The sequence below is a fragment of the Bombina bombina genome, chromosome 5 (genome assembly GCF_027579735.1).
Source record: "Bombina bombina isolate aBomBom1 chromosome 5, aBomBom1.pri, whole genome shotgun sequence".
Taxonomy (NCBI): domain Eukaryota; kingdom Metazoa; phylum Chordata; class Amphibia; order Anura; family Bombinatoridae; genus Bombina; species Bombina bombina.
In genome coordinates, this window is record NC_069503.1 from 986833907 (window position 1) to 986858169 (window position 24263).

General features: G+C 41.7%; 1 protein-coding gene across 1 annotated transcript in view; it reads right to left on the bottom strand.

The window, feature by feature from the left end:
• The window catches only part of RAD54B (RAD54 homolog B), a 401092-nt gene that overhangs the window by 53884 nt on the left and 322945 nt on the right, over positions 1–24263 (bottom strand). The window contains exon 13 of the mRNA XM_053715205.1: positions 9924–9990. Within this exon, the coding sequence (XP_053571180.1) occupies positions 9924–9990 (67 nt within the window). The remainder of the gene's footprint in view (positions 1–9923; positions 9991–24263) is intronic.

The window sequence follows — 24263 nt, forward strand, 5'->3', positions numbered from 1 at the left end:
TGCTGGGACTCTTTGCCATTTCCTGTTGGGGAAGAGATATTTCCCACAAGTAAGGATGACGCCGTGGACCGGACACACCAATGTTGGAGAAATATATATATATATATATATATATACACACACAATTATGTTTTGTAAAATATATATCTATACCTATATATATATATATATATATACATATATACATATAGAGGTAGCCGGGGTTAGGTTCCAGAAGGAATGGTTATAAGTGAGTTAGGTTCCAGGCCTCTCTCAAAATTGTCATAAGTAACACCCAATACATATATATATATATATATACGCACACACACACACATATATATATATATATATATATATATATATATATATATAGTAAAGAAAGGGGATGCACTCGCCAGGATTTCCAAAGTTACCTTTTAAAATAAAGTTTCGGGGTGTTACCCCCTTCGTCAGTCAATACAAAATAAAATTAAAAACTAAAAATTTGTCAGTTATTTTGTATTGTCTGACTAAGGGAGTAACACCCCAAAACATTACATTTAAAGGTAACTTTGGAAATCCTGGCGAGTGCATCCCCATTCTTTACTACTATCAATACTATGGAAGCACCCTGGGTGGATGAAATGTTAACCGTGAGTGCTGGCCTGCACTAGGGATGTATATTTAATTGCATGATGTTCAACTTGTAATATGGGTACAAGTTAGTGTGGGAGTGATATTGTAATATGTGTGTTTAACCCTCCTGCACCACTGGTCCCAAGTGGAAGCTGTTGCAATGTGGAATTGTCGCTGCTGATCATATCAGCAGCAATCTCCGCTCCAAACAGAACTTCTACTGTGAGTTTTAACTCTTTTGCTGTATGGTCCTTTTAATATGAAAGATGAATTCTTTCCCCTCTGTTGAGAGTGGAAAAAACACACATTTCCAAAGCTATTAATCAGCAAAGGAAGACAAAATAGATAATGAATGCATATTGCAATGTGGTTTTATTTTCTTTCATCAAGAGTTGTATAGAGGATTACATGTATTTCATTTTTCATTTAAAACGAAACAGCAAAATTTATGCTTACCTGATAAATATCTTTCTTTACGGATATGGTGAGTCCACTGCATCATCAATTACTGCTGGGAATATCACTCCTGGCCAGCAGGAGGAGGCAAAGAGCACTACAGTCAAACTGTTAAGTATCACTCCCTTACCCACAACCCCCAGTCATTCGACTGAAGGAAAATGGAGAAAAAGGAGTAACACAAGGTGCAGAGGTGCCTGAGGTTATAGTCAAAAGAACTGTCTTAAACAAAAGGGCGGGTAGTGGACTCACCATATCCGTAAAGAAATAAATTTATCGGGTAAGCATACATTTTGTTTTCTTTCCCAAGATATGGTGAGTCCACGGCATCATCAATTACTGTTGGGAATCAATAACTATAGGACACAGATGATTAGGGAGGGACAAGACAGGTAACCTAAACAGAAGGCACCACCGCTTGAAGAACCTTTCTCCCAAAAGAAGCCTCAGCCGAGGTAAAAGTATCAAATTTGTAAAATTCTGAAAAAGTATGTAGAGAAGACCAAGTTGCCGCCTTGCAAATCTGTTCCACAGAAGCTTCATGTTTGAAAGCCCAGGAAGAAGAGACAGCCCTAGTGGAATGAGCTGTAATCATCTCAGGAGGCTGCTGTCCAGCAGTCTCATAAGCCAAACAAATTAAACTTCTCAACCAGAGAGAAAGAGAAGTAGCAGTAGCTTTCTGACCTTTACGTTTCCCAGAGAAACAAACAAACAAACAGGGCAGAAGACTGGCGAAAAGCCTTAGTAGCCTGAGGGTAAAATGTAAGAGCACGTACAACATCCAAGTTGTGTAACAAACATTCCTTATGAGAAGGATTAGGACATAAGGAAGGAACAATAATTTCCTGATTAATATTTCTATCCGAAACAGCTTTAGGAAGGAAACCTAACTTAGTACGAAGAACCACCTTATCTGCATGGAAGATAAGGAGAATCAAACTGCAAAGCTGAGAGTTCCGAGACACTCTGAGCCGAAAAGATAGCAACAAGAAACAAAACCTTCCAAGATAGCAACTTAATATCTATGGAATGCATTGGCTCAAACGGAGCCTGCTGCAGAACAAGGTTAAGACTCCAAGGAGGAGAAACTGACTTAAACACAGGCCTGATTCTGATTGCACGTCTGCACATCCACCAGACGTTTATGAAGCAAAATAGACATCCCATAAGTAAGGATGAAATCCGTGGACTCGTCATATCTTGTAAAAGAAACAAAACCTTCCAAGGAGGAGCAACATATTTAAACACAGGCTTGATTCTGACCAGGGCCTGACAAAAAGATTGAACATCTGACACATCCGCCAGACGCTTGTGTAACAAAATAGATAATGCAGAGATCTGACCCTTCAGGGTACTTGCTGATAAACCCTTCTCCAGACCGTCCTTGAGAAATGACAAAATCCTAGGACTCCTGACCCTACTCCAAGAATAGCCCTTGGATTCACACCAATAAAGATATTTACGCCATACCTTATGGTAAATCTTCCTAGTAACAGGCTTGCGAGCCTGAATCATGATCTCAATGACCGACTCAGCAAACCCACGCTTAGACAAAACTAAGCGTTCAATCTCCAGGCAGTCAGCTTCAGAGAAACGGGATTTGGATGAAAGAAGGGACCTTGAAGTAGAAGGTCCTTCTTTAAAGGCAGTCTCCAGGGTGGAAGAGACAACATTTTCACTAGGTCTGCATACCAGATCCTGCGAGGCTATGCAGGAGCTATGAGAATCACCAACGCTCTCTCCTGCTTGATACGAGCAATGACTTGTGGAAGGAGAGCAAACTGAGGAAAACAGGTATGCCAACCTGAAATTCCAAGGGACCGCAAGAGCATCTATCAGAGCGGCCTGTTGATCCCTTGACCTCAAAGCATACCGCGGGAGTTTCTGCCGAGACGGCATCAGATCCAGCTCCGATACCCCCCATTTGAGGGTCAGGCTGGAGAACACCTCCGGATGGAGCTCCCACTCCCCGGGATGAAAAGTCTGTCTGCTCAGAATATCCACTTCCCAGTTGTCCACTTCTGGAATGTTGATGGCAGATAGATAGCAATTGTGAACTTCCGCCAACTGGATAATTTGGGTCACCTCCTTCATGGCTAAGGAACTCCGATTTCCTCCATGGTGATTGATGTAAGCCACTGAGGTTATGTTGTCTGACTGGAACCTGATAAACCAGGCTAAGGACAGCTGAGGCCACGCCTTCAGAGCATTGAAGATCGCTCTCAACTCCAAGATGTTTATAGGAAGAACTGACTCCTCCCGAGACCAAAGTCCCTGTGCCTTTAACGAATCCCAGACTGCTCCCCAGCCCAGCAGGCTGGCGTCCGTGGTGACAATCACCCAATCACCCAGAAAGGTCTCTGAAAGCATGTGCCCTGAGACAGATTTTCCTGAGAAAGCCACCACGGGAGAGTCTCTTGTCGACTGATCCAAACCTATCCTCTGAGATAGATCCGCATGATCCCCGTTCCACTGTCTGAGCATGCATAGCTGCAGAGCTCTTAAATGGAATCGAGCAAAAGGAATGATATCCATGCAAGCGACCATTAGTCCAAATAGCTCCATACATTAAGACCACTGATGGCCGAACAGAAGACTGTAGAAAGAGGCAAGAGGAGAGAATTTTGTATTTTCTGACCTCCGTCAGAAATATTTTCATCGATAGGGAGTCTATTAATGTCCCTAAGAAAACTACCCTTGTGGCTGGAACAAGGCAACGCTTTTCCAGATTCACTTTCCAACCGTAGGAGCGTAGAAAAGATAACAAGATCTCCGAGTGAGATTTTGCTTGCTGAAAAGATGGCGCCCTGACCAATATGTCGTCCAGGTAGGGAGCCACAGCAATACCCTGAGACCTGACAACTGCTAAGAGAGCCCCCAGAACTTTTGAAAAAAATTCTGGGAGCTGTAGCAATGCCAAACGGAAGAGCCACAAACTGAAAGTGCTTGTCCAGAAAGGCAAACCTCAGATATTTGTGATGATCTCTGTGAATGGGAACATGAAGGTATGCATCCTTTAGATCTATGGTCGTCATGAACTGACCCACCTGTACTAAAGGAAGAATGGAACATATCGTCTCCATCTTGAAGGACAGTACTCTGAGAAATTTGTTCAGACACTTTAGGTCTAGAATCGGTCTGAAAGTTCCTTCCTTTTTGGGAACAACAAACAGATTGGAATAAATCCCCAGGTCCTGTTCCTGAGCTGGAACAGGTACTATCACACCCAGGGAGGAGAGATCTTGTACACATTTCAAGAACGCCACTCTCTTTGTCTGGTCTGCAGATAACCTTGAGAGGTGGAACCTGCCCATTAGAGGAAAAGTCTTAAAATCTAATTTGTAACCCTGGGATACTAGGTCCACAGCCCAAGGATCTGGAACACCCTGTATCCAAGCTTGAGAGAAAGTCTGCCCCCCACTTGATCCGATCCTGGCACACCCTTAATGCTGATTTAGAGTCAGCTGCGGGTTATTCGATTGCTTCCCCTTGTTCCAAGACTGACTGGGTTTCCAAGAGGGCTTGGGCTGACGCAGAGGAATACTTACTTCTGAAGTTACGAAAGGAACGAAAATTACTCTGATGACCTTTTGTTCTATTCTTCCTATCTTGAGGTAGAAAAGACCCTTTTCCACCCGTAATATCAGAAATAATTTCTGTTAGACCTGGACCAAACAATGCCTTTCCCTTATAAGGAAGAGCTAAAAGCTTGACATTAGAGGAGACATCTGCTGACCAAGATTTCAGCCACAAGGCTACGGCCTAGCACAGAAAAACCAGATGACTTGGCACCCGGCCTAATCACCTGCAAGATAGCATCAGAAATAAAGGAATTAGTCATCTTAAGAGCTTTAATCCTGTCTTGGATCTCATCTTAAGGAGTTTCTACCTGAAGATAATCAGACAATGCATCAAAGCAGTAAGATGCAGCACTTGACACGGTAGCAATACATACTGCAGGTTGCCATAAAAGACCTAGATGAACGTAAATTATTTTCAAATAAACCTCCATCTTTTTGTCTATAAGGTCTTTAAAGGTCTTTATAGGGTTTTGGCTACAGTAGAAATAGTCCTTTCTACTTTAGGAACCGTGTGCCATGGTTCCGTAATAGAGTCAACGACTGGAAACATTTTCTTAAAAATAGGAGACGGGGAAAAGGATACCCCCGGTCTCTCTTACTCCTGAGTAATAGTATCCGTAGCCCAGTCTGGAACCAGGAAAACTTCCTTAGAAGAAGGAATCTCAAAGTAATTATTACGTTTACTAGATTTCTTAGGAGTCTCTGAGTCGTCCAAAGTTAACAAAACACGAAGGTGTTCAAGCTTAAATCTGAAAGAACTTCCATCATTTTCAGACAAAGGAATTACACTATCCGAATCTGAGATTTCACCCTCAGAAAGCTCAGACACATCTTCCTCATCAGACTTAAGAGGAAGAGCCATTTGAGGCAAATTACTGGAATCTTGTCGTCTGAATTCTTTTTTCTCTTACGCTTTCCTTTTAGCATAGGTAAAGCAGCTAACGCAGCCGATACCGCTGAAGATACTTGAGCAGCAATACTTGAGCAGCAATTTCTGCTTTCAAATATACTCCACTGGGAGTTAAAGAGGAATCGCAGGGCATTGCATGTGACACCATTGAGGCTTGGGAGGTTACAGGAGAAGGCTGTGCTATTACCTGAGCAGCATCATCCTGAGACATTAGGCTCAACACAAAAAGAAAAATCTTTATTTTGCAATGTCATTTTGATACATGAGGAACAAAATTGCATGGGGGCAGCAATTTGCGCTTCTAAGCACAAAAAGCAAGAAATTCAGCTGAGAGGATTTCTGCTCCATGTCAGACATCTTGACTTTAAATTATAAGTGTACACGTTCTTAGAGAAAAAAAATATATATTACTTGTGTGTCAGATAAAATATCACTAGAGCGAAAATACTCTAGTTTCCACTGCTGCTCTCACACATGGTGGTCTTAACTTTAGCCATACACCTAGGCCAGATGAGAAACGTGGCGGCGGTGTTGGGATCCTGCTCTCCCCCTCCTGCACTTATCAGCACCGTCCTCCAATCCCATCTCTTTCCTTCTCCTCCTTTGAAGTCCACTGTATTCGCCTATTCACCCCCCTCTCCCTCAAAGTGGCAGTCATCTATCGCCCTCCTGGACCTACCTCCCAATTCTTTGACAACTTTGCCACCTGGCTTCCTCACTTTCTCTCTACAAATATATCAACCCTAATTCTTTGGAACTTCAACATTCCCATTGACAACCCGTCTGCCTCTAAACTTCTTTCACTCACATCCTCCTTTGGCCTCACACAATCCACCCTATTCCCTACCCACCGTGATGGACATTCCATCAAACTGGTATTTTCCTACCTCTGTTCTATATCTGACCTCACCTGTCGCCCTTTTCCCATTTCAGAAACTCACCTGGTCACCTATAATATTAATGCAACAGCTAAACCTACTCCTCCATCCTGCCCCCGCAGAAATTTACATGCTGTGGATCCGCTCAAATTTTAAAAAATCATTCAAGATCTCCTCCCTCACACTTCCACTATAACCTGCCCTGGTCTCGCAACAGCCCACTATAACAAAACTCTCTCCTCTGCACTAGACACACTTGCCCCTACCCAGCTGCTCAAAATATCATGCCGTCAGTTGCAGTCCTGGCACTCTCAGCAAACACGCTAGTTGCAAAAATGCTCCCGTACTGCCGAGTGTGTTTGGAGGAAAACTCACTCTGAACCCGATTTCATACACTATAGGTTTATCCTTCGTTCATACACCTCTGCCCTTCACTTAGCCAAGCAAACCTACTTCTCTTATCTTATATCTACTCTTTCCTCAAACCCTAAATGACTCTTCTCCACCTTTAACTCTCTCCTCTACCCACCTGCTCCACCCCCCCATCTGTCTTTAGTGTTCAAGACCTGGCAGACTACTTTTTAAACAAAACATGTACTATCCGAAGCAACATCCCAACACCAACCTGCAATATTCCATCAACAGGCCCAGTTACTCCCTCTGCCACCCTCTGCATCTTCCATCCAGCCACTGAGAATGAAGTTTCTTCCTTACTATCTTCCTCACGCCTCACTACCTGCCCGCTTGACCCTATCCCTTCCCATCTAATACCCTCCCTATCTTCCACCCTCACTCCTGCTCTTACCCACACCTTCAACCTATATCTCTCTACCGGCTCATTCCCATCTTCTTTCAAACATGCAAAAGTCACTCCCATACTCAAAAAACCCTCCCTTGACCCTAATTCTCCTGAAAGCTACCACCCCATATCAGTGCTTCCACTAACATCAAAACTCCTTGAAAAACTAGTTTACAATCGCCTAACAGACCTCCTGTCCGCCAACTCCTTGCTTGACCCCCTACAATCCGGATTCCGCCCCAAACACTCAACTGAGACTGCCCTTACCAAGGTTACTAACGATCTTCTCTCTGCTAAAAATATTGGCCACTACTCAACACTCATCTTACTTGACCTCTCAGCTGCCTTCAACACAGTTGACCACTCCCTCCTCCTACAGACCCTTAGCTCTTTTGGCCTCTGTGACACTGCTCTTTCCTGGATTCACTCTTATCTTTCTCACAGTTATTTTTCTGTGTAATTTGCCGGCAACTCCTCCTCTCCAATGCCTCTGTCTGCTGGAGTACCTAAAGGATCTGCTATGGGTCCTCTACTCTTCTCCATTTATACTTCTTTGCTGGGTAAACTTATCAACAGTTATGGCTTCAAATATCACCTCTATGCTGATGACACCCAGATCTATCTCTCCGCCCCTGCTCTCTCTCCCTCTGTCCTTTCTCATGTCAACAACTGCATATCTGGTATTTCTTCCTGGATGGCCTCTCACCACCTAAAGATAACATGTCCAAGACTGAGCTCCTTCTTATCCCCCCCTCATGCTCTACGCCAGCTTGCGACTTCTTTATCCCTGTTGAGGGCATCACCATTTCCCCATCGCCCAAAGTACGCTGCCTCGGAGTTACACTTGACTCAAATCTATCCTTCGCCCCCCATATCCAATCACTTTCTACATCCTGCCGCAACCATCTACGCAATATTTCCAAGATTCAACCTTTTCTGCTGCACCTCTCTGCGAGTCCCTTCATTGGCTCTCCATTCACAGCAGAATTAAATTCAAAATTCTCACCAACACTGATCCCCTTTACCTATCCTCTCTAATCAAAAAGTATACTCCAGCCCGCCCACTAAGATCCAACAATGACCTGCTCCTTGCATCTGTGACTATCACCTCTTCTCATGATAGACTGCAGGACTTCTGTCGTGCAGCACCTACCCTCTGGAACACTCTCCTTCGTGCTGTCAGGCTTTGCCCTAATCTTTCTTCCTTTAAATGCTCTCTGAAGACTTTTCTGTTCAGAGAAGCCTACCACCCAACTCAATAATATTTATCTTACCCAACAACATTTCCCTCATCTAAGTCTGCATTAACATCTTTCTCAATCTTGAGGTCCTCACCTCCTGTTTCTCAACCTCCTACCCTTCTAGATTGTAAGCTCCCACGGGAATAAGGCCCTCAATTCCTCCTGTATGTGTTTGTAAATTTTGTCCTGTCTCTTAGAAGTTTTATATTGTTTTATTTAAATGAACTGTATCCATGGACAGCGCTGCAGAATATGATGGCGCTTCATAAATAAAGTATAATAATAAAATAATAATAAATACGCTCAACTGAGGCGTCTACCTGCTCCAAAGACAATAACCGGAGGGTCTAGTAAGTTGCAGCTCATACTGCTTACTGACTACGAGCAAAACGCAGCTCCGAAGTATCCAAAGCTGATCATGTGTCCGGACTCGATAACTATGTCACCAGGAAGGCACAAAAACTATTTCTTGGTACGCAGTAAACAAAAGCAAACGGAGCCCATAACTGCTGGATCTGTCAACAGAACAGAAAAAGGCATTTGAGAACCGGAGGGTTTCAAAAGAATAGCTCCGGTTTAAAATACAAAAGGCTGCTAAATAATGCATCTGTGTAAAGAAAAACTTGTCAAACACACAAAACCAGTTTAGAAATAAAAATGAGCCTAAAATAAACATTACCCCTTATATCAAAGGGACATGTCAGTCTCACACATGCTATTAAAGTGCCTTGCCTCATGCCTGATGTAATCCTTAACACAGGATTATCTAAATCCCAAAATAAAAAGCAGGATCTCTTAAATTGCGAAGTGCATAATCTCCCCACCTGGAAAAAAAAGCACTTACCTGCCAAATCCTCTGTCCGGCATGTAGACAGTCACAAGATATGAGAGGACACAGTTCCTTATAGAGATCTGTAGAAGAGAAAAATCAGAGTAAGTCTACTCTTGTTTTCTATATCATGGGCAGCAAATATGTTAGGAAAAACAGCAAGGCCCACCTTACAAATTCCTAACTGCTTAAAAGTCACCACTGCCCTTACTGAAGAGACTAACGTGGAGTATGGCTAGACCCAAAAATCTTGCTTGTAGCAAAAGAATCCAATATTCTTCAGACACAAAAAACTTAACCTCCACCATTGACAGAGGCAAATAGAAAGACTGGGGGTTGTGGGTAAGGGAGTGATACTTAACAGTTTGACTGTGGTGCTGTTTGCCTCCTCCTGCTGGCCAGTTGTGATATTCCCAACAGCAATTGATGATGCCGTGGACTCATCATATCTTAGGATAGAAATATATATTAATGCAAAAAAAAAAAGACATGGACAGGATATGAGCACAATGTCATGTAACCATCACCCCCTTCGCAGTAAACATATTCTGCAGACACAAAGAATGTTTTCACATACTTCTCCATCAGAAAAACAGAACATATTTTGTAGTATAACTATTACAGGTCCTGACCTGTGGTTAGCAGTCTGTATATGTGGACAGTATGTTTCTGACCGTCTCGCCACACTCGAGCCATTGCCTAAATCAAAGAAAAAATTCAAACTACAATTATTACAACAAGTAATATTCAATCAAGGCACTTTATGAATACAATTTGCATACTGTGGGTATTTTTTGATTGCTTATTCTGGCAAATAATTTTAATATTAAATGTATTTTATGTTATTTTAAGCAAATTAAGAAATTCTACTCATAGGTTTGATTCTTAAAACAACCAAAAGGCATTTGAACATACTTTAATATTAATTCTGGCAGCAAAATGAACACACATTTGCAGAATAAGGATACAGTAGTTCAAGTACATCAGGATTTATTTTTCATGTAGAAAAACAGTGACACCTAGTGGCAAAATGCTTTACTTGGAAAAAATATATATTAGCATGTGCAAAAAAACATTTCTCTGTGACGACTCAAATATTAAATGAACAAAAATGAATTGCGATGATACGACTAATACTTTGCAACAGTCTACTCCAGAATTGTTATTGTTTAAAAAGTTAGATAATCCTATTATTGCCTATTACCCAGTTTTGCATAACCAACACCGTTATGTTAATACAGTTTTCTTCTGTTAAGTGTGATCAGTCCACGGGTCATCATTACTTCTGGATATTACTCCTCCCCAACAGGAAGTGCAAGAGGATTCACCCAGCAGAGCTGCATATAGCTCCTCCCCTCTACGTCACTCCCAGTCATTCTCTTGCACCCAACGACTAGATAGGATGTGTGAGAGGACTATGGTGATTATACTTAGTTTTATATCTTCAATCAAAAGTTTGTTATTTTAAAATAGCACCGGAGTGTGTTATTACCTCTCTGGCAGAGTTTGAAGAAGAATCTACCAGAGTTTTGCTATGATTTTAGCCGGAGTAGTTAAGATCATATTGCTGTTCTCGGCCATCTGAGGAGTGAGGTAAACTTCAGATCAGGGGACAGCGGGCAGATGAATCTGCATAGAGGTATGTAGCAGTTTTTATTTTCTGACAATGGAATTGATGAGAAAATCCTGCCATACCGATATAATGTCATGTATGTATACTTTACACTTCAGTATTCTGGGGAATGGTACTTCACTAGAATTACACTGTAAGAAATACATAAAGCTGTTTAATAACTAGAGATTATGTTTAACGTTTTTGCTGGAATGTAAAATCGTTTTCATTTGCTGAGGTACTGTGTGAATAAATGTTTGGGCACTATTTTTCCACTTGGCAGTTGCTTAATCTGTTTTTCTGACAGTTTCTGTTCTCCCTCACTGCTGTGTGTGAGGGGGAGGGGCCGTTTTTTGGCGCTTTTACTATGCATCAAATATTTCAGTCAGCAACTCATTGTATTCCCTGCATGATCCGGTTCATCTCTACAGAGCTCAGGGGTCTTCAAAACTTATTTTGAGGGAGGTAATTTCTCTCAGCAGAGCTGTGAGAATTATAGTTTGACTGAGATAAAAAACGTTTATTCTGTAATTTGTTTCCTGCTTTCAGAATTTGTTATCTTTGCTAATGGGATTAAACCTTTGCTAAAGTTGTGTTGTTTACAAGGATTGAGGCTATAACTGTTTCAATTTATTAATTTTCAACTGTCATAGATCTTCTGTGCTTCTTAAAGGCACAGTACGTTTTAATATTATTCTAATTGAATTGTATTTCCAAGTTGCAAGTTTATTTGCTAGTGTGTTAAACATGTCTGATTCAGAGGATGATACCTGTGTCATTTGTTGCAATGCCAAAGTGGAGCCCAATAGAAATTTATGTACTAACTGTATTGATGCTACTTTAAATAAAAGTCAATCTGTACAAATTGAACAAATTTCACCAAACAACGAGGGGAGAGTTATGCCGACTAACTCGCCTCACGTGTCAGTACCTACATCTCCCGCTCAGAGGGAGGTGCGTGATATTGTAGCGCCGAGTACATCTGGGCGGCCATTACAAATCACATTACAGGATATGGCTACTGTTATGACTGAGGTTTTGGCTAAATTACCAGAACTAAGAGGTAAGCGTGATCACTCTGGGGTGAGAACAGAGTGCGCTGATAATATTAGGGCCATGTCAGACACTGCGTCACAGGTGGCAGAACATGAGGACGGAGAACTTCATTCTGTGGGTGACGGTTCTGATCCAAACAGACTGGATTCAGATATTTCAAATTTTAAATTTAAACTGGAAAACCTCCGTGTATTACTAGGGGAGGTGTTAGCGGCTCTGAATGATTGTAACACAGTTGCAATACCAGAGAAAATGTGTAGGTTGGATAAATATTTTGCGGTACCGACGAGTACTGAGGTTTTTCCTATACCTAAGAGACTTACTGAAATTGTTACTAAGGAGTGGGATAGACCCGGTGTGCCGTTCTCACCCCCTCCGATATTTAGAAAAATGTTTCCAATAGACGCCACCACAAGGGACTTATGGCAAACGGTCCCTAAGGTGGAGGGAGCAGTTTCTACCTTAGCTAAGCGTACCACTATCCCGGTGGAGGATAGCTGTGCTTTTTCAGATCCAATGGATAAAAAGTTTGAGGGTTACCTTAAGAAAATGTTTGTTCAACAAGGTTTTATATTGCAACCCCTTGCATGCATTGCGCCGATCACGGCTGCAGCGGCATTCTGGATTGAGTCTCTGGTAGAGAACATTGGTTCAGCTACTCTGGACGACATTACGGACAGGCTTAGAGTCCTTAAACTAGCTAATTCATTCATTTCGGAGGCCGTAGTACATCTTACTAAACTTACGGTGAAGAATTCAGGATTCGCCATTCAGGCACGCAGGGCGCTGTGGCTAAAATCCTGGTCAGCTGATGTTACTTCTAAGTCTAAATTGCTTAATATACCTTTCAAAGGGCAGACCTTATTCGGGCCCGGGTTGAAAGAGATTATCGCTGACATTACAGGAGGTAAAGGCCATGCCCTGCCTCAGGACAAAGCCAAAGCCAAGACTAGACAGTCTAATTTTCGTTCCTTTCGTAATTTCAAAGCAGGAGCAGCATCAACTTCCTCTGCACCAAAACAGGAAGGAGCTGTTGCTCGCTACAGACAAGGCTGGAAACCTAACCAGTCCTGGAACAAGGGCAAGCAGACTAGGAAACCTGCTGCTGCCCCTAAAACAGCATGAATTGAGGGCCCCCGATCCGGGATCGGATCTAGTGGGGGGCAGACTTTCTCTCTTCGCCCAGGCTTGGGCAAGAGATGTTCAGGATCCCTGGGCGCTAGAGATAATATCTCAGGGATACCTTCTGGACTTCAAATACTCTCCTCCAAGAGAGAGATTTCATCTGTCAAGATTGTCAACAATCCAGACAAAGAAAGAGGCGTTTCTACGCTGCGTACAAGAGCTCTTGTTAATGGGAGTAATCCATCCAGTTCCACGATCGGAACAGGGACAGGGGTTTTACTCAAATCTGTTTGTGGTTCCCAAAAAAGAGGGAACTTTCAGACCAATCCTGGACTTAAAGATCCTAAACAAATTCCTAAGAGTTCCATCGTTCAAGATGGAGACTATTCGGACAATTTTACCTATGATCCAAGAGGGTCAATACATGACCACTGTAGATTTAAAAGATGCTTACCTTCACATACCGATTCACAAAGATCATTATCGGTACCTAAGGTTTGCCTTCCTAGACAGGCATTACCAGTTTGTGGCTCTTCCATTCGGATTGGCTACAGCTCCAAGAATCTTCACAAAGGTTCTGGGTGCTCTTCTGGCGGTACTAAGACCGCGGGGAATCTCGGTAGCTCCATACCTAGACGACATTCTGATACAAGCTTCAAGCTTTCAAACTGCCAAGTCTCATACAGAGTTAGTGCTGGCATTTCTAAGGTCACATGGATGGAAGGTGAACGAAAAGAAAAGTTCACTCGTTCCACTCACAAGAGTTCCCTTCCTGGGGACTCTTATAGATTCTGTAGAAATGAAGATTTACCTGACAGAGGACAGGCTAACAAGACTTCAAAGTGCTTGCCGCACCCTTCATTCCATTCAACACCCGTCAGTGGCTCAATGCATGGAGGTAATCGGCTTAATGGTAGCGGCAATGGACATAGTACCCTTTGCACGCTTACACCTCAGACCACTGCAACTGTGCATGCTAAGTCAGTGGAATGGGGATTACTCAGACTTATCCCCTTCTCTGAATCTGGATCAAGAGACCAGAAATTCTCTTCTATGGTGGCTTTCTCGGCCACATCTGTCCAGGGGGATGCCATTCAGCAGACCAGACTGGACAATTGTAACAACAGACGCCAGCCTTCTAGGTTGGGGTGCCGTCTGGAATTCTCTGAAGGCTCAGGGACAATGGAGTCAGGAGGAGAGTCTCCTGCCTATAAACATTCTGGAATTGAGAGCAGTTCTCAATGCCCTCCTGGCTTGGCCCCAGTTGACAACTCGGGGGTTCATCAGGTTTCAGTCGGACAACATCACGACTGTAGCTTACATCAACCATCAGGGAGGGACAAGAAGCTCCCTAGCTATGATGGAAGTATCAAAGATAATTTGCTGGGCAGAGTCTCACTCTTGCCACCTGTCAGCAATCCACATCCCGGGAGTGGAGAACTGGGAGGCGGATTTCTTAAGTCGTCAGACTTTTCATCCGGGGGAGTGGGAACTTCATCCGGAGGTCTTTGCCCAAATACTTCGACGTTGGGGCAAACCAGAGATAGATCTCATGGCGTCTCGACAGAACGCCAAGCTTCCTCGTTACGGGTCCAGATCCAGGGATCCAGGAGCAGTCCTGATAGATGCTCTGACAGCACCTTGGGACTTCAGGATGGCTTACGTGTTTCCACCCTTCCCGTTGCTTCCTCGATTGATTGCCAGAATCAAACAAGAGAGAGCATCAGTGATTCTAATAGCACCTGCGTGGCCACGCAGGACTTGGTATGCAGACCTGGTGGACATGTCATCCTGTCCACCTTGGTCTCTACCTCTGAAACAGGACCTTCTGATACAGGGTCCCTTCAAACATCAAAATCTAACTTCTCTGAAGCTGACTGCTTGGAAATTGAACGCTTGATTTTATCAAGACGTGGATTTTCTGAGTCAGTTATTGATACCTTAATACAGGCTAGGAAACCTGTTACCAGAAAGATTTACCATAAGATATGGCGTAAATACCTATATTGGTGTGAATCCAAAGGTTACTCTTGGAGTAAGGTTAGGATTCCTAGGATATTGTCTTTTCTACAAGAAGGTTTAGAAAAGGGTTTATCTGCTAGTTCATTAAAGGGACAGATCTCAGCTCTGTCCATTCTGTTACACAAACGTCTGTCAGAAGTTCCTGACGTCCAGGCTTTTTGTCAGGCTTTGGCCAGAATTAAGCCTGTGTTTAAAACTGTTGCTCCACCATGGAGTTTAAACCTTGTTCTTAATGTTTTACAGGGCGTTCCGTTTGAACCCCTTCATTCCATTGATATAAAGTTGTTATCTTGGAAAGTTCTATTTTTAATGGCTATTTCCTCGGCTCGAAGAGTCTCTGAATTATCAGCCTTACATTGTGATTCTCCTTATTTGATTTTTCATTCGGATAAGGTAGTCCTGCGTACTAAACCTGGGTTCTTACCTAAGGTAGTTACTAACAGGAATATCAATCAAGAGATTGTTGTTCCTTCTTTATGCCCAAATCCTTCTTCAAAGAAGGAACGTCTACTACACAACCTGGATGTAGTCCGTGCTCTAAAATTTTACTTACAGGCAACTAAGGAATTTCGACAAACGTCTTCTCTGTTTGTCATTTACTCTGGGCAGAGGAGAGGTCAAAAAGCTTCCGCTACCTCTCTTTCTTTTTGGCTTCGTAGCATAATTCGTTTAGCTTATGAGACTGCTGGACAGCAGCCTCCTGAAAGAATTACAGCTCATTCTACTAGAGCTGTGGCTTCCACTTGGGCCTTCAAGAATGAGGCCTCTGTTGAACAGATTTGCAAGGCTGCAACTTGGTCTTCGCTTCATACTTTTTCCAAATTTTACAAATTTGACACTTTTGCTTCATCGGAGGCTATTTTTGGGAGAAAGGTTCTTCAGGCAGTGGTTCCTTCTGTATAAAGAGCCTGCCTATCCCTCCCGTCATCCGTGTACTTTTGCTTTGGTATTGGTATCCCAGAAGTAATGATGACCCGTGGACTGATCACACTTAACAGAAGAAAACATAATTTATGCTTACCTGATAAATTCCTTTCTTCTGTAGTGTGATCAGTCCACGGCCCGCCCTGTTTTTAAGGCAGGTAAATATTTTTTAATTTATACTCCAGTCACCACTTCACCCTTGGCTTTTCCTTTCTCGTTGGTCCTTGGTCGAATGACTGGGAGTGACGTAGAGGGGAGGAGCTATATGCAGCTCTGCTGGGTGAATCCTCTTGCACTTCCTGTTGGGGAGGAGTAATATCCAGAAGTAATGATGACCCGTGGACTGATCACACTACAGAAGAAAGGAATTTATCAGGTAAGCATAAATTATGTTTTTATCTCTGTGATAACCTTGTATCTAAGCCTCTGCAGACTGCCCCTTATCTCAGTTCTTTTGACAAGCCTGCAATTTAGCCTATCAGTGCCAATTCCTAAATAACTCCATGGGAGTGAGCACAATGTTATCTATATGGTGCACAGGAACTAGTGCTGTCTAGCTGTGAAAAACTGTCAAAATGCACTGAGATAAGAGGCGGCCTTCAACAGGTTACAAATTAGGAAATGAGCCTTCCTAGGTTTAGCTTTCAGCAAAGAATACCAAGAAAACAAAGCAAATTTGATGATAAAAGTAAATTGGAAAGTTGTTTAAAATTGCATGCCCTATCTGACTTATGAAAGTTTTTGACTTGTGTGTCCCTTTAAGCTGTACAAATTACAAATGAATTGCATAATTTAACGGTAATTGATTTAATGACAATTTGTGTAATAAAGATTGCAAAATTTAAATATTAGCTCATTTTAGGTTAATTTTGGCTTAAATTTTAGTCTGAAAGTCAGTAAAATCTGGGTGATGCGCCCATTAAATAGGCCCTGGGGAGAACACAAATTAATTAGGAGAATATTTTTAGCCATAAGGTTCTCATGATAAAGCAACATTTAACAGTTCCTGCTTGAGTAAAATAAATCAATCAATTCCTGATGTGAACCTGTAACATATAAGCCCTGCAGTTTATAGGTCCCTGATGTACACCTGCAATATATATAGGCTTCTGATGTACGCCTGCAATATTTATAGGCTTCTGATGTACACCTGCAATATATATAGGCTTCTGATGTACGCCTGCAATATTTATAGGCTTCTGATGTACGCCTGCAATATTTATAGGCTTCTGATGTACGCCTGCAATATATATAGGCTTCTGATGTACGCCTGCAATATATATAGGCTTCTGATGTATTCCTGCAATATATATAGGCTTCTGATATATGCCTGCAATATACATAGGCTTCTGATGTACGCCTGCAATATATATATAGGCTTCTGATGTATGCCTGCAATATTTATAGGCTTCTGATGTATTCCTGCAATATATATAGGCTTCTGATATATGCCTGCAATATACATAGGCTTCTGATGTACGCCTGCAATATATATATAGGCTTCTGATGTATGCCTGCAATATATATAGGCTTCTGATGTACATCTGCAATATATATAGGCTTCTGATGTACGCCTGCAATATATATAGGCTTCTGATGTACGCCTGCAATATTTATAAACTTCTGATGTATGCCTGCAATATATATATAGGCTTCTGATGTAAACCTGCAATATATATAGGCTTCTGATATATGCCTGCAATATACATAGGCCTCTGATGTACGCCTGCAATATATATAGGCTTCTGATGTACGCCTGCAATATATATAGGCTTCTGATGTATGCCTGCAATATATATATAGGCTTCTCATGTACACCTGCAATATATATAGGCTTCTGATGTACACCTGCAATATATATAGGCTTCTGATGTATGCCTGCAATATATATAGGCTTCTTATGTACACCTGCAATATATATAGGCTTCTGATGTACACCTGCAATATATATATATATATATATATATATATATATAGGCTTCTGATGTACGACTGCAATATATATAGGCTTCTGATGTACACCTGCAATATACTGTATATATAGGCTTTTGATGTATGGCTGCAATATATATAGGCTTCTGATGTACACCTGGAAATCTGGGTAATGCGCCCATTAAATAGGCCCTGGGGAGAACACAAATTAATTAGGAGATACTTTTTAGCCATAACGTTCTCATGATAAAGCAACATTTAACAGTTCCTGCTTGAGTAAAATAAATCAATCAATTCCTGATGTGAACCTGTAACATATAAGCCCTGCAGTTTATAGGTCCCTGATGTACACCTGCAATATATATAGGCTTCTGATGTACACCTGCAATATTTATAGGCTTCTGATGTACACCTGCAATATATATAGGCTTCTGATGTACGCCTGCAATATTTATAGGCTTCTGATGTACGCCTGCAATATATATAGGCTTCTGATGTATGCGTGCAATATTTATAGGCTTCTGATGTATGCGTGCAATATTTATAGGCTTCTGATGTATTCCTGCAATATATATAGGCTTCTGATATATGCCTGCAATATACATAGGCTTCTGATGTACGCCTGCAATATATATATAGGCTTCTGATGTATGCCTGCAATATATATAGGCTTCTGATGTACATCTGCAATATATATAGGCTTCTGATGTACGCCTGCAATATATATAGGCTTCTGATGTACGCCTGCAATATTTATAGGCTTCTGATGTATGCCTGCAATATATATAGGCTTCTGATGTAAACCTGCAATATATATAGGCTTCTGATATATGCCTGCAATATACATAGGCCTCTGATGTACGCCTGCAATATATATAGGTTTCTGATGTACGCCTGCAATATATATAGGCTTCTGATGTATGCCTGCAATATATATATAGGCTTCTGATGTATACCTGCAATATATATAGGCTTCTGATGTACATCTGCAATATATATAGGCTTCTGATGTACACCTGCAATATATATAGGCTTCTGATGTATGCCTGCAATATATATAGGCTTCTTATGTACACCTGCAATATATATAGGCTTCTGATGTACACCTGCAATATATATATATATATATATATAGGCTTCTGATGTACGACTGCAATATATATATATATATATATATATATATATATATATATATATATATATATATATATATATATATATAGGCTTCTTATGTACATGTGCAATATATATATAGGCTTCCGATGTATGCCTGCAATATATATAGGCTTCTGATGTACACCTGGAATATATATATATATATATATATATATATATATATATATATATATATATATATATATATATAGGCTTCTGATGTATAACCAACACTGTTATATTAATACAGTTTTTATCTCTGTGATTACCTTGTATCTAAGCCTCTGCAGACTGCCCCTTATCTCATTTCTTTTGACAAGCCTGCAATTTAGCCTATCAGTGCCAATTCCTAAATAACTCCACGGGAGTGAGCACAATGTTATCTATATGGTGCACAGGAACTAGTGCTGTCTAGCTGTGAAAAACTTGTCAAAATGCACTGAGATAAGAGGCGGCCTTCAACAGGTTACAAATTAGGAAATGAGCCTTCCTAGGTTTAGTTTTCAGCAAAGAATACCAAGAAAACAAAACAAATTTGACGATACAAGTAAATTGGAAAGTTGTTTAAAATTGCATGCCCTATCTGACTTATGAAAGTTTAATTTTGACTTGTGAATTGCATAATTTAACGTTAATTGATTTAATGACAATTTGTGTAATAAAGATTGCAAAATTTAAATATTAGCTCATTTTAGGTTAATATTGGCTTAAATTTTAGTCTGAAAGTCAGTAAAATCTGGGTGATGCGCCCATTAAATAGGCCCTGGGGAGAACACAAATTAATTAGGAGAATATTTTTAGCCATAACGTTCTCATGATAAAGCAACATTTAACAGTTCCTGCTTGAGTAAAATAAATCAATCAATTCCTGATGTGAACCTGTAACATATAAGCCCTGCAGTTTATAGGTCCCTGATGTATGCCTGCAATATATATAGGCTTCTGATGTACGCCTGCAATATATATAGGCTTCTGATGTACGCCTGCAATATTTATAGGCTTCTGATGTACGCCTGCAATATATATAGGCTTCTGATATATGCCTGCAATATACATAGGCTTCTGATGCACGCCTGCAATATATATATAGGCTTCTGATGTACGCCTGCAATATATATAGGCTTCTGATGTACGCCTGCAATATATATAGGCTTCTGATGTACGCCTGCAATATATATAGATTTCTGATGTACTGGTATGATAACGCCTAGAGATGATAGATCCCTCTCACACACTCTAGGAAGGCCTCTCTCTTTTCCGGCCTTGAAGACAGGTTTGAAAACAGAAATCTTCCCCTGGGTGGAAGGGACCTGAACCCTATCCTGTAACCCTGGGTGACAACCTCCAGAACCCAACGGTCCTGAACATCGTGCAACCAGGCGTCGGCGAATGGAGACAATCTGACCCCTACTCGGGCCGTAAACCTGTCGGGGGGTCGCCCCTTCATGCCGATTTTGTTTTGGCGGGCTTCTTGTTCTGCTTAGACTTGTTCTAAGCCTGAGCAGGCTTCTAGGCTCCCTTAGGTGGGTCTGCCTTTGTGGCGGGCTGCTGGCGTTGTCCCCTAGGTGGCCTTGTCCGCATGAAAGGGACGAAAATTAGAACCCTTAGGCTTAGCCTTCTTATCCTGGGGCAGGAAGGCACCCTTGCCTCCCGTAACCGTGGATATAATCGATTCCAGGCCTGGACCAAAAAAAATAAATCTTACCTTGAAAAGGCAGGGACAGTAACCTCAGCTTAGAAGTCATGTCCGCTGACCAAGATGTTAGCCACAGCACCCTGCGTGCTAAAACACAAAAAACCAGACACCTTAGCGTTCAGGCAAATAATATGCATATTGGCGTCGCAAATTAAAGAATTGGCAACCTACAGTGCCTTAATTCTCTTCTGAACCTCTTCGAAAGAGGGCTCGCCCTCAATAATCTTGCACAGAGAATCACACCAATATGGCGCAGCTCCGGTAACCGATTGGCCGTTGCCAGTTGAGAAACAAACCCTGTGTGTTGAAACATTTTCCTTAACATGTTTTCCAACTTTTTATCCATGGGCTCCTTAAACAACGAGCTACCCTCTAGAGGAATTGTCGTACGCTTAGCAAGAGTGGAGATAGCCCCATCCACCTTGGGAATTGTTCCCCACAGCTCAAGCTGGGCCTCCGGAACGGGAAAAGCTTTTTAAAATTAGAAGGGGAAAAGGATGAACCTAATCGCTCCCATTCATTCTTTATAATATTTGCCATCTTTACAGGAACCGGGAAGGTCTGGGGCACCACCCTGTCCTCATACACCCTGTCCAGCTTAGGAATGGAGGGTTCTTCCGGAAGCTTCAGCTCCGGAACCTCCAGAGTAGCAAGCACTTGCTTTAGCAAAAAGCACAAATTTTCCATTTTAAACCTATAGCCAGGCTCATCCGCCGCCGGAGGTTTAGATGACACGGACTCCGAACCAGAAGGAACCCCTTCCGAAGCGTCAGAGTGGGCCTCATCGTCGTACCACTCCACAGGAGTTTCCGACATAGATGAATCCTGGGTCGGGCCGCTCTGGAAAGCACTACACTTTCGCTTAGCAGAAAGCGGTAAAGCATGGATCACTTTAGAGACTGCCATTTGAAGTTGGTCCGCAAAATCTGGCGGCCAGCAAATTTCCCCCGAAGGGGTAACAGTTGGACCCTAGGGTGCTGCATGTGGAATAGGGGATGAAATTAGGGAACGCACCTCACGGGACTGAGAGCCCTCAGAGGTGGACGCCTCAGTAGTACTAGACATTCTTTTATTTTTGGATGTCGTAGATCTTTCAAGGCATGTGGAACATAGTTGCGCAGGCTGGTCTACCGGAACTTCACAAACACAGGTAAAAGACTTAGATAAAGAGGGAGTACCCTCCAACGCATCAGAATCTTCCATAGCTTTTATCTTAATTAGAAAATTAAGAACAGGCACCTTTATAACTGCTATTGGCCGGGGCACTCACGACCTCCTCGGACTAGAGAAACCGCTTTGTCTCCTCCATCACAGATCAGACCGGAAGTGAAGCACTAACAGGATCGCTCCTGCCTAAAGGAGAAAACGCGCCAAAAAAGGTGCGCAAAAACTCACGGAAATGAACCCGTCAGTTCCACCACATTGCCAGAGCCTCATCCCGCACATCACGCAGCAATGACACAATAAAGAGTATCATGTATAAAACCCCCCTGTTCAATAATCCCCTTACCAGGAATATTAACCCTTGATTCTATAAACGATCTTACCAGAATCCACGCTGTGGAACAGTACCACGGCCCTTCAAGTGTGACAGGTAGTAGCATGGCTCCTGACATGGACTTGAGAGAAGAAAGCAGTCTGCGAAACTAGTCAATGCTGATTGCTGTAGGAGCTGTTAATATGAGTTGGGATAGTGTTGCAGAGAAGAGCTGTCCCTGCATCTCCGGACTCTAACTTTCACCCAGGCCCTCAACTGAAAGGTTTGTTAGGACTACTTAAACTCCTGTCCCATAGTGAACAGTAGTACTCTCCATAAGAGACCTCCGAAACTTCGGCACCTCTCTGCCATCCTCCTGAGGCAAAGAATGGCTGGGGGATGAGGGGAGTGGGGGAGGTATTTAAGCCATTGGATGGGGTGTCTTTGCCTCCTCCTGGTGGCCAGGTTCTTAATTCTAATAAGTAATGAATGAAGTCATGGACTCTCCTCCCCTTTAGATGGAAAGAGGGTGTACTTTCTTTTTTACATGACTGTAGATTCCTGATGTGTGCCTTGAATTTATAGGTCCCTGATGTAAACCTGCAGAGAGAGAGGTCACTGGTGTTTATATTTACTACAGTTACTAATGATTAGCATTCAGCATAGAATCTTTATCCTGCCATGCTTAGTGATAAAAATAGGATTTAGACACATATGCAAAATGTTTTTTTGTGATCTTGCTTGAGCCACAACGGTTTGTAAAGGGGTTGTCGCTATTTACATGATCTGATTCAACTTATTATGACAGATTTGGAATAAAGCTCTGTAGCCTGAAGGTGAGCAATAAGGGTGAAATAGGCATAAAGGAAATATCCAGTCAAAGCAGGAAAAATCCACAAGCACACCTGACATCCCTGCAGTTATTTGAGCACATTACATTAGGTTGTTTTCTAAGTAGATGTTATATTTGCACACCTTTTCCATTTGAAGTGGAAAGCACAAAAATATAAAAAGAATGATTTTAATTAATTGAATTCATTCACCAATATTTTTGTAACTGTTTTGGTCAGCACTAATAAAGTAATATACTTAGAATAAAATTGAATTATGTCAACAATGGGACTACAAATAAGTGCATTAGTTGACTTCAGAAGTTTCAAACAATTTTGAAAATCTTCATCTACAGAGTCTTCTGAGATTTGCTCAGACAAATTGCAACACCAAAGAGCAGATGCAACTGCTAAAGAAGCAATGCTTGCTGAAAAAGACCTTTTCAATTAAAGTTTACCAATTTCATTTTTATATGGTTCCTGAAAAATGTACTCGCTTCTAAGGGAATAGTAATGCGAATAGCACCATCCACCACTGGAAATGTTTCCCAAAGCTCTATATTAGAAGCGAGAAAAAGGAAACATGTTATTAACTTTAGAGGATGGATTTAAAGAAAAGACCAGGCTTTGTTTTAATAAGAGCCTCAGGAACAGGAAAAAAACCTCAAGACTTTCCATCGATGATTAAGGTTCTAATCTTGGACACCTTAAGTACATAAAACCTCTTTAAACAAAGAACTAAGATGTTCAAGCTCAAACATGAAAGAGGTAGACTCTGTGTCCTGATCAGTAAAAAACAATTCTGATCATCATAAAAAATTCACCTTCAGAAAAACAACCTAAGGTGTCTGAGCCTGAAAATTATAAGGGCATCCTAAGGTGTTCTGATCTCTGAATATGCAGAGGAACCTGATAATATAACTTTAGGATGACTTTTAGACTTAGAACTTTTGCACATACCTGGTTGAAGCATAGCAGACACTACTACAGAGTGCACAAACTTAAATCCTGGAACAAAATCTAAAGCACTACCTTGTATTGAGGGAGGACCGATTCATTTAAAGGCAAGAGCAGCATTAGACTGTTAGAATGCCTAATGAAATTCATATTGTAAAGATGAACTGGTAACAATCCTGCAAAATA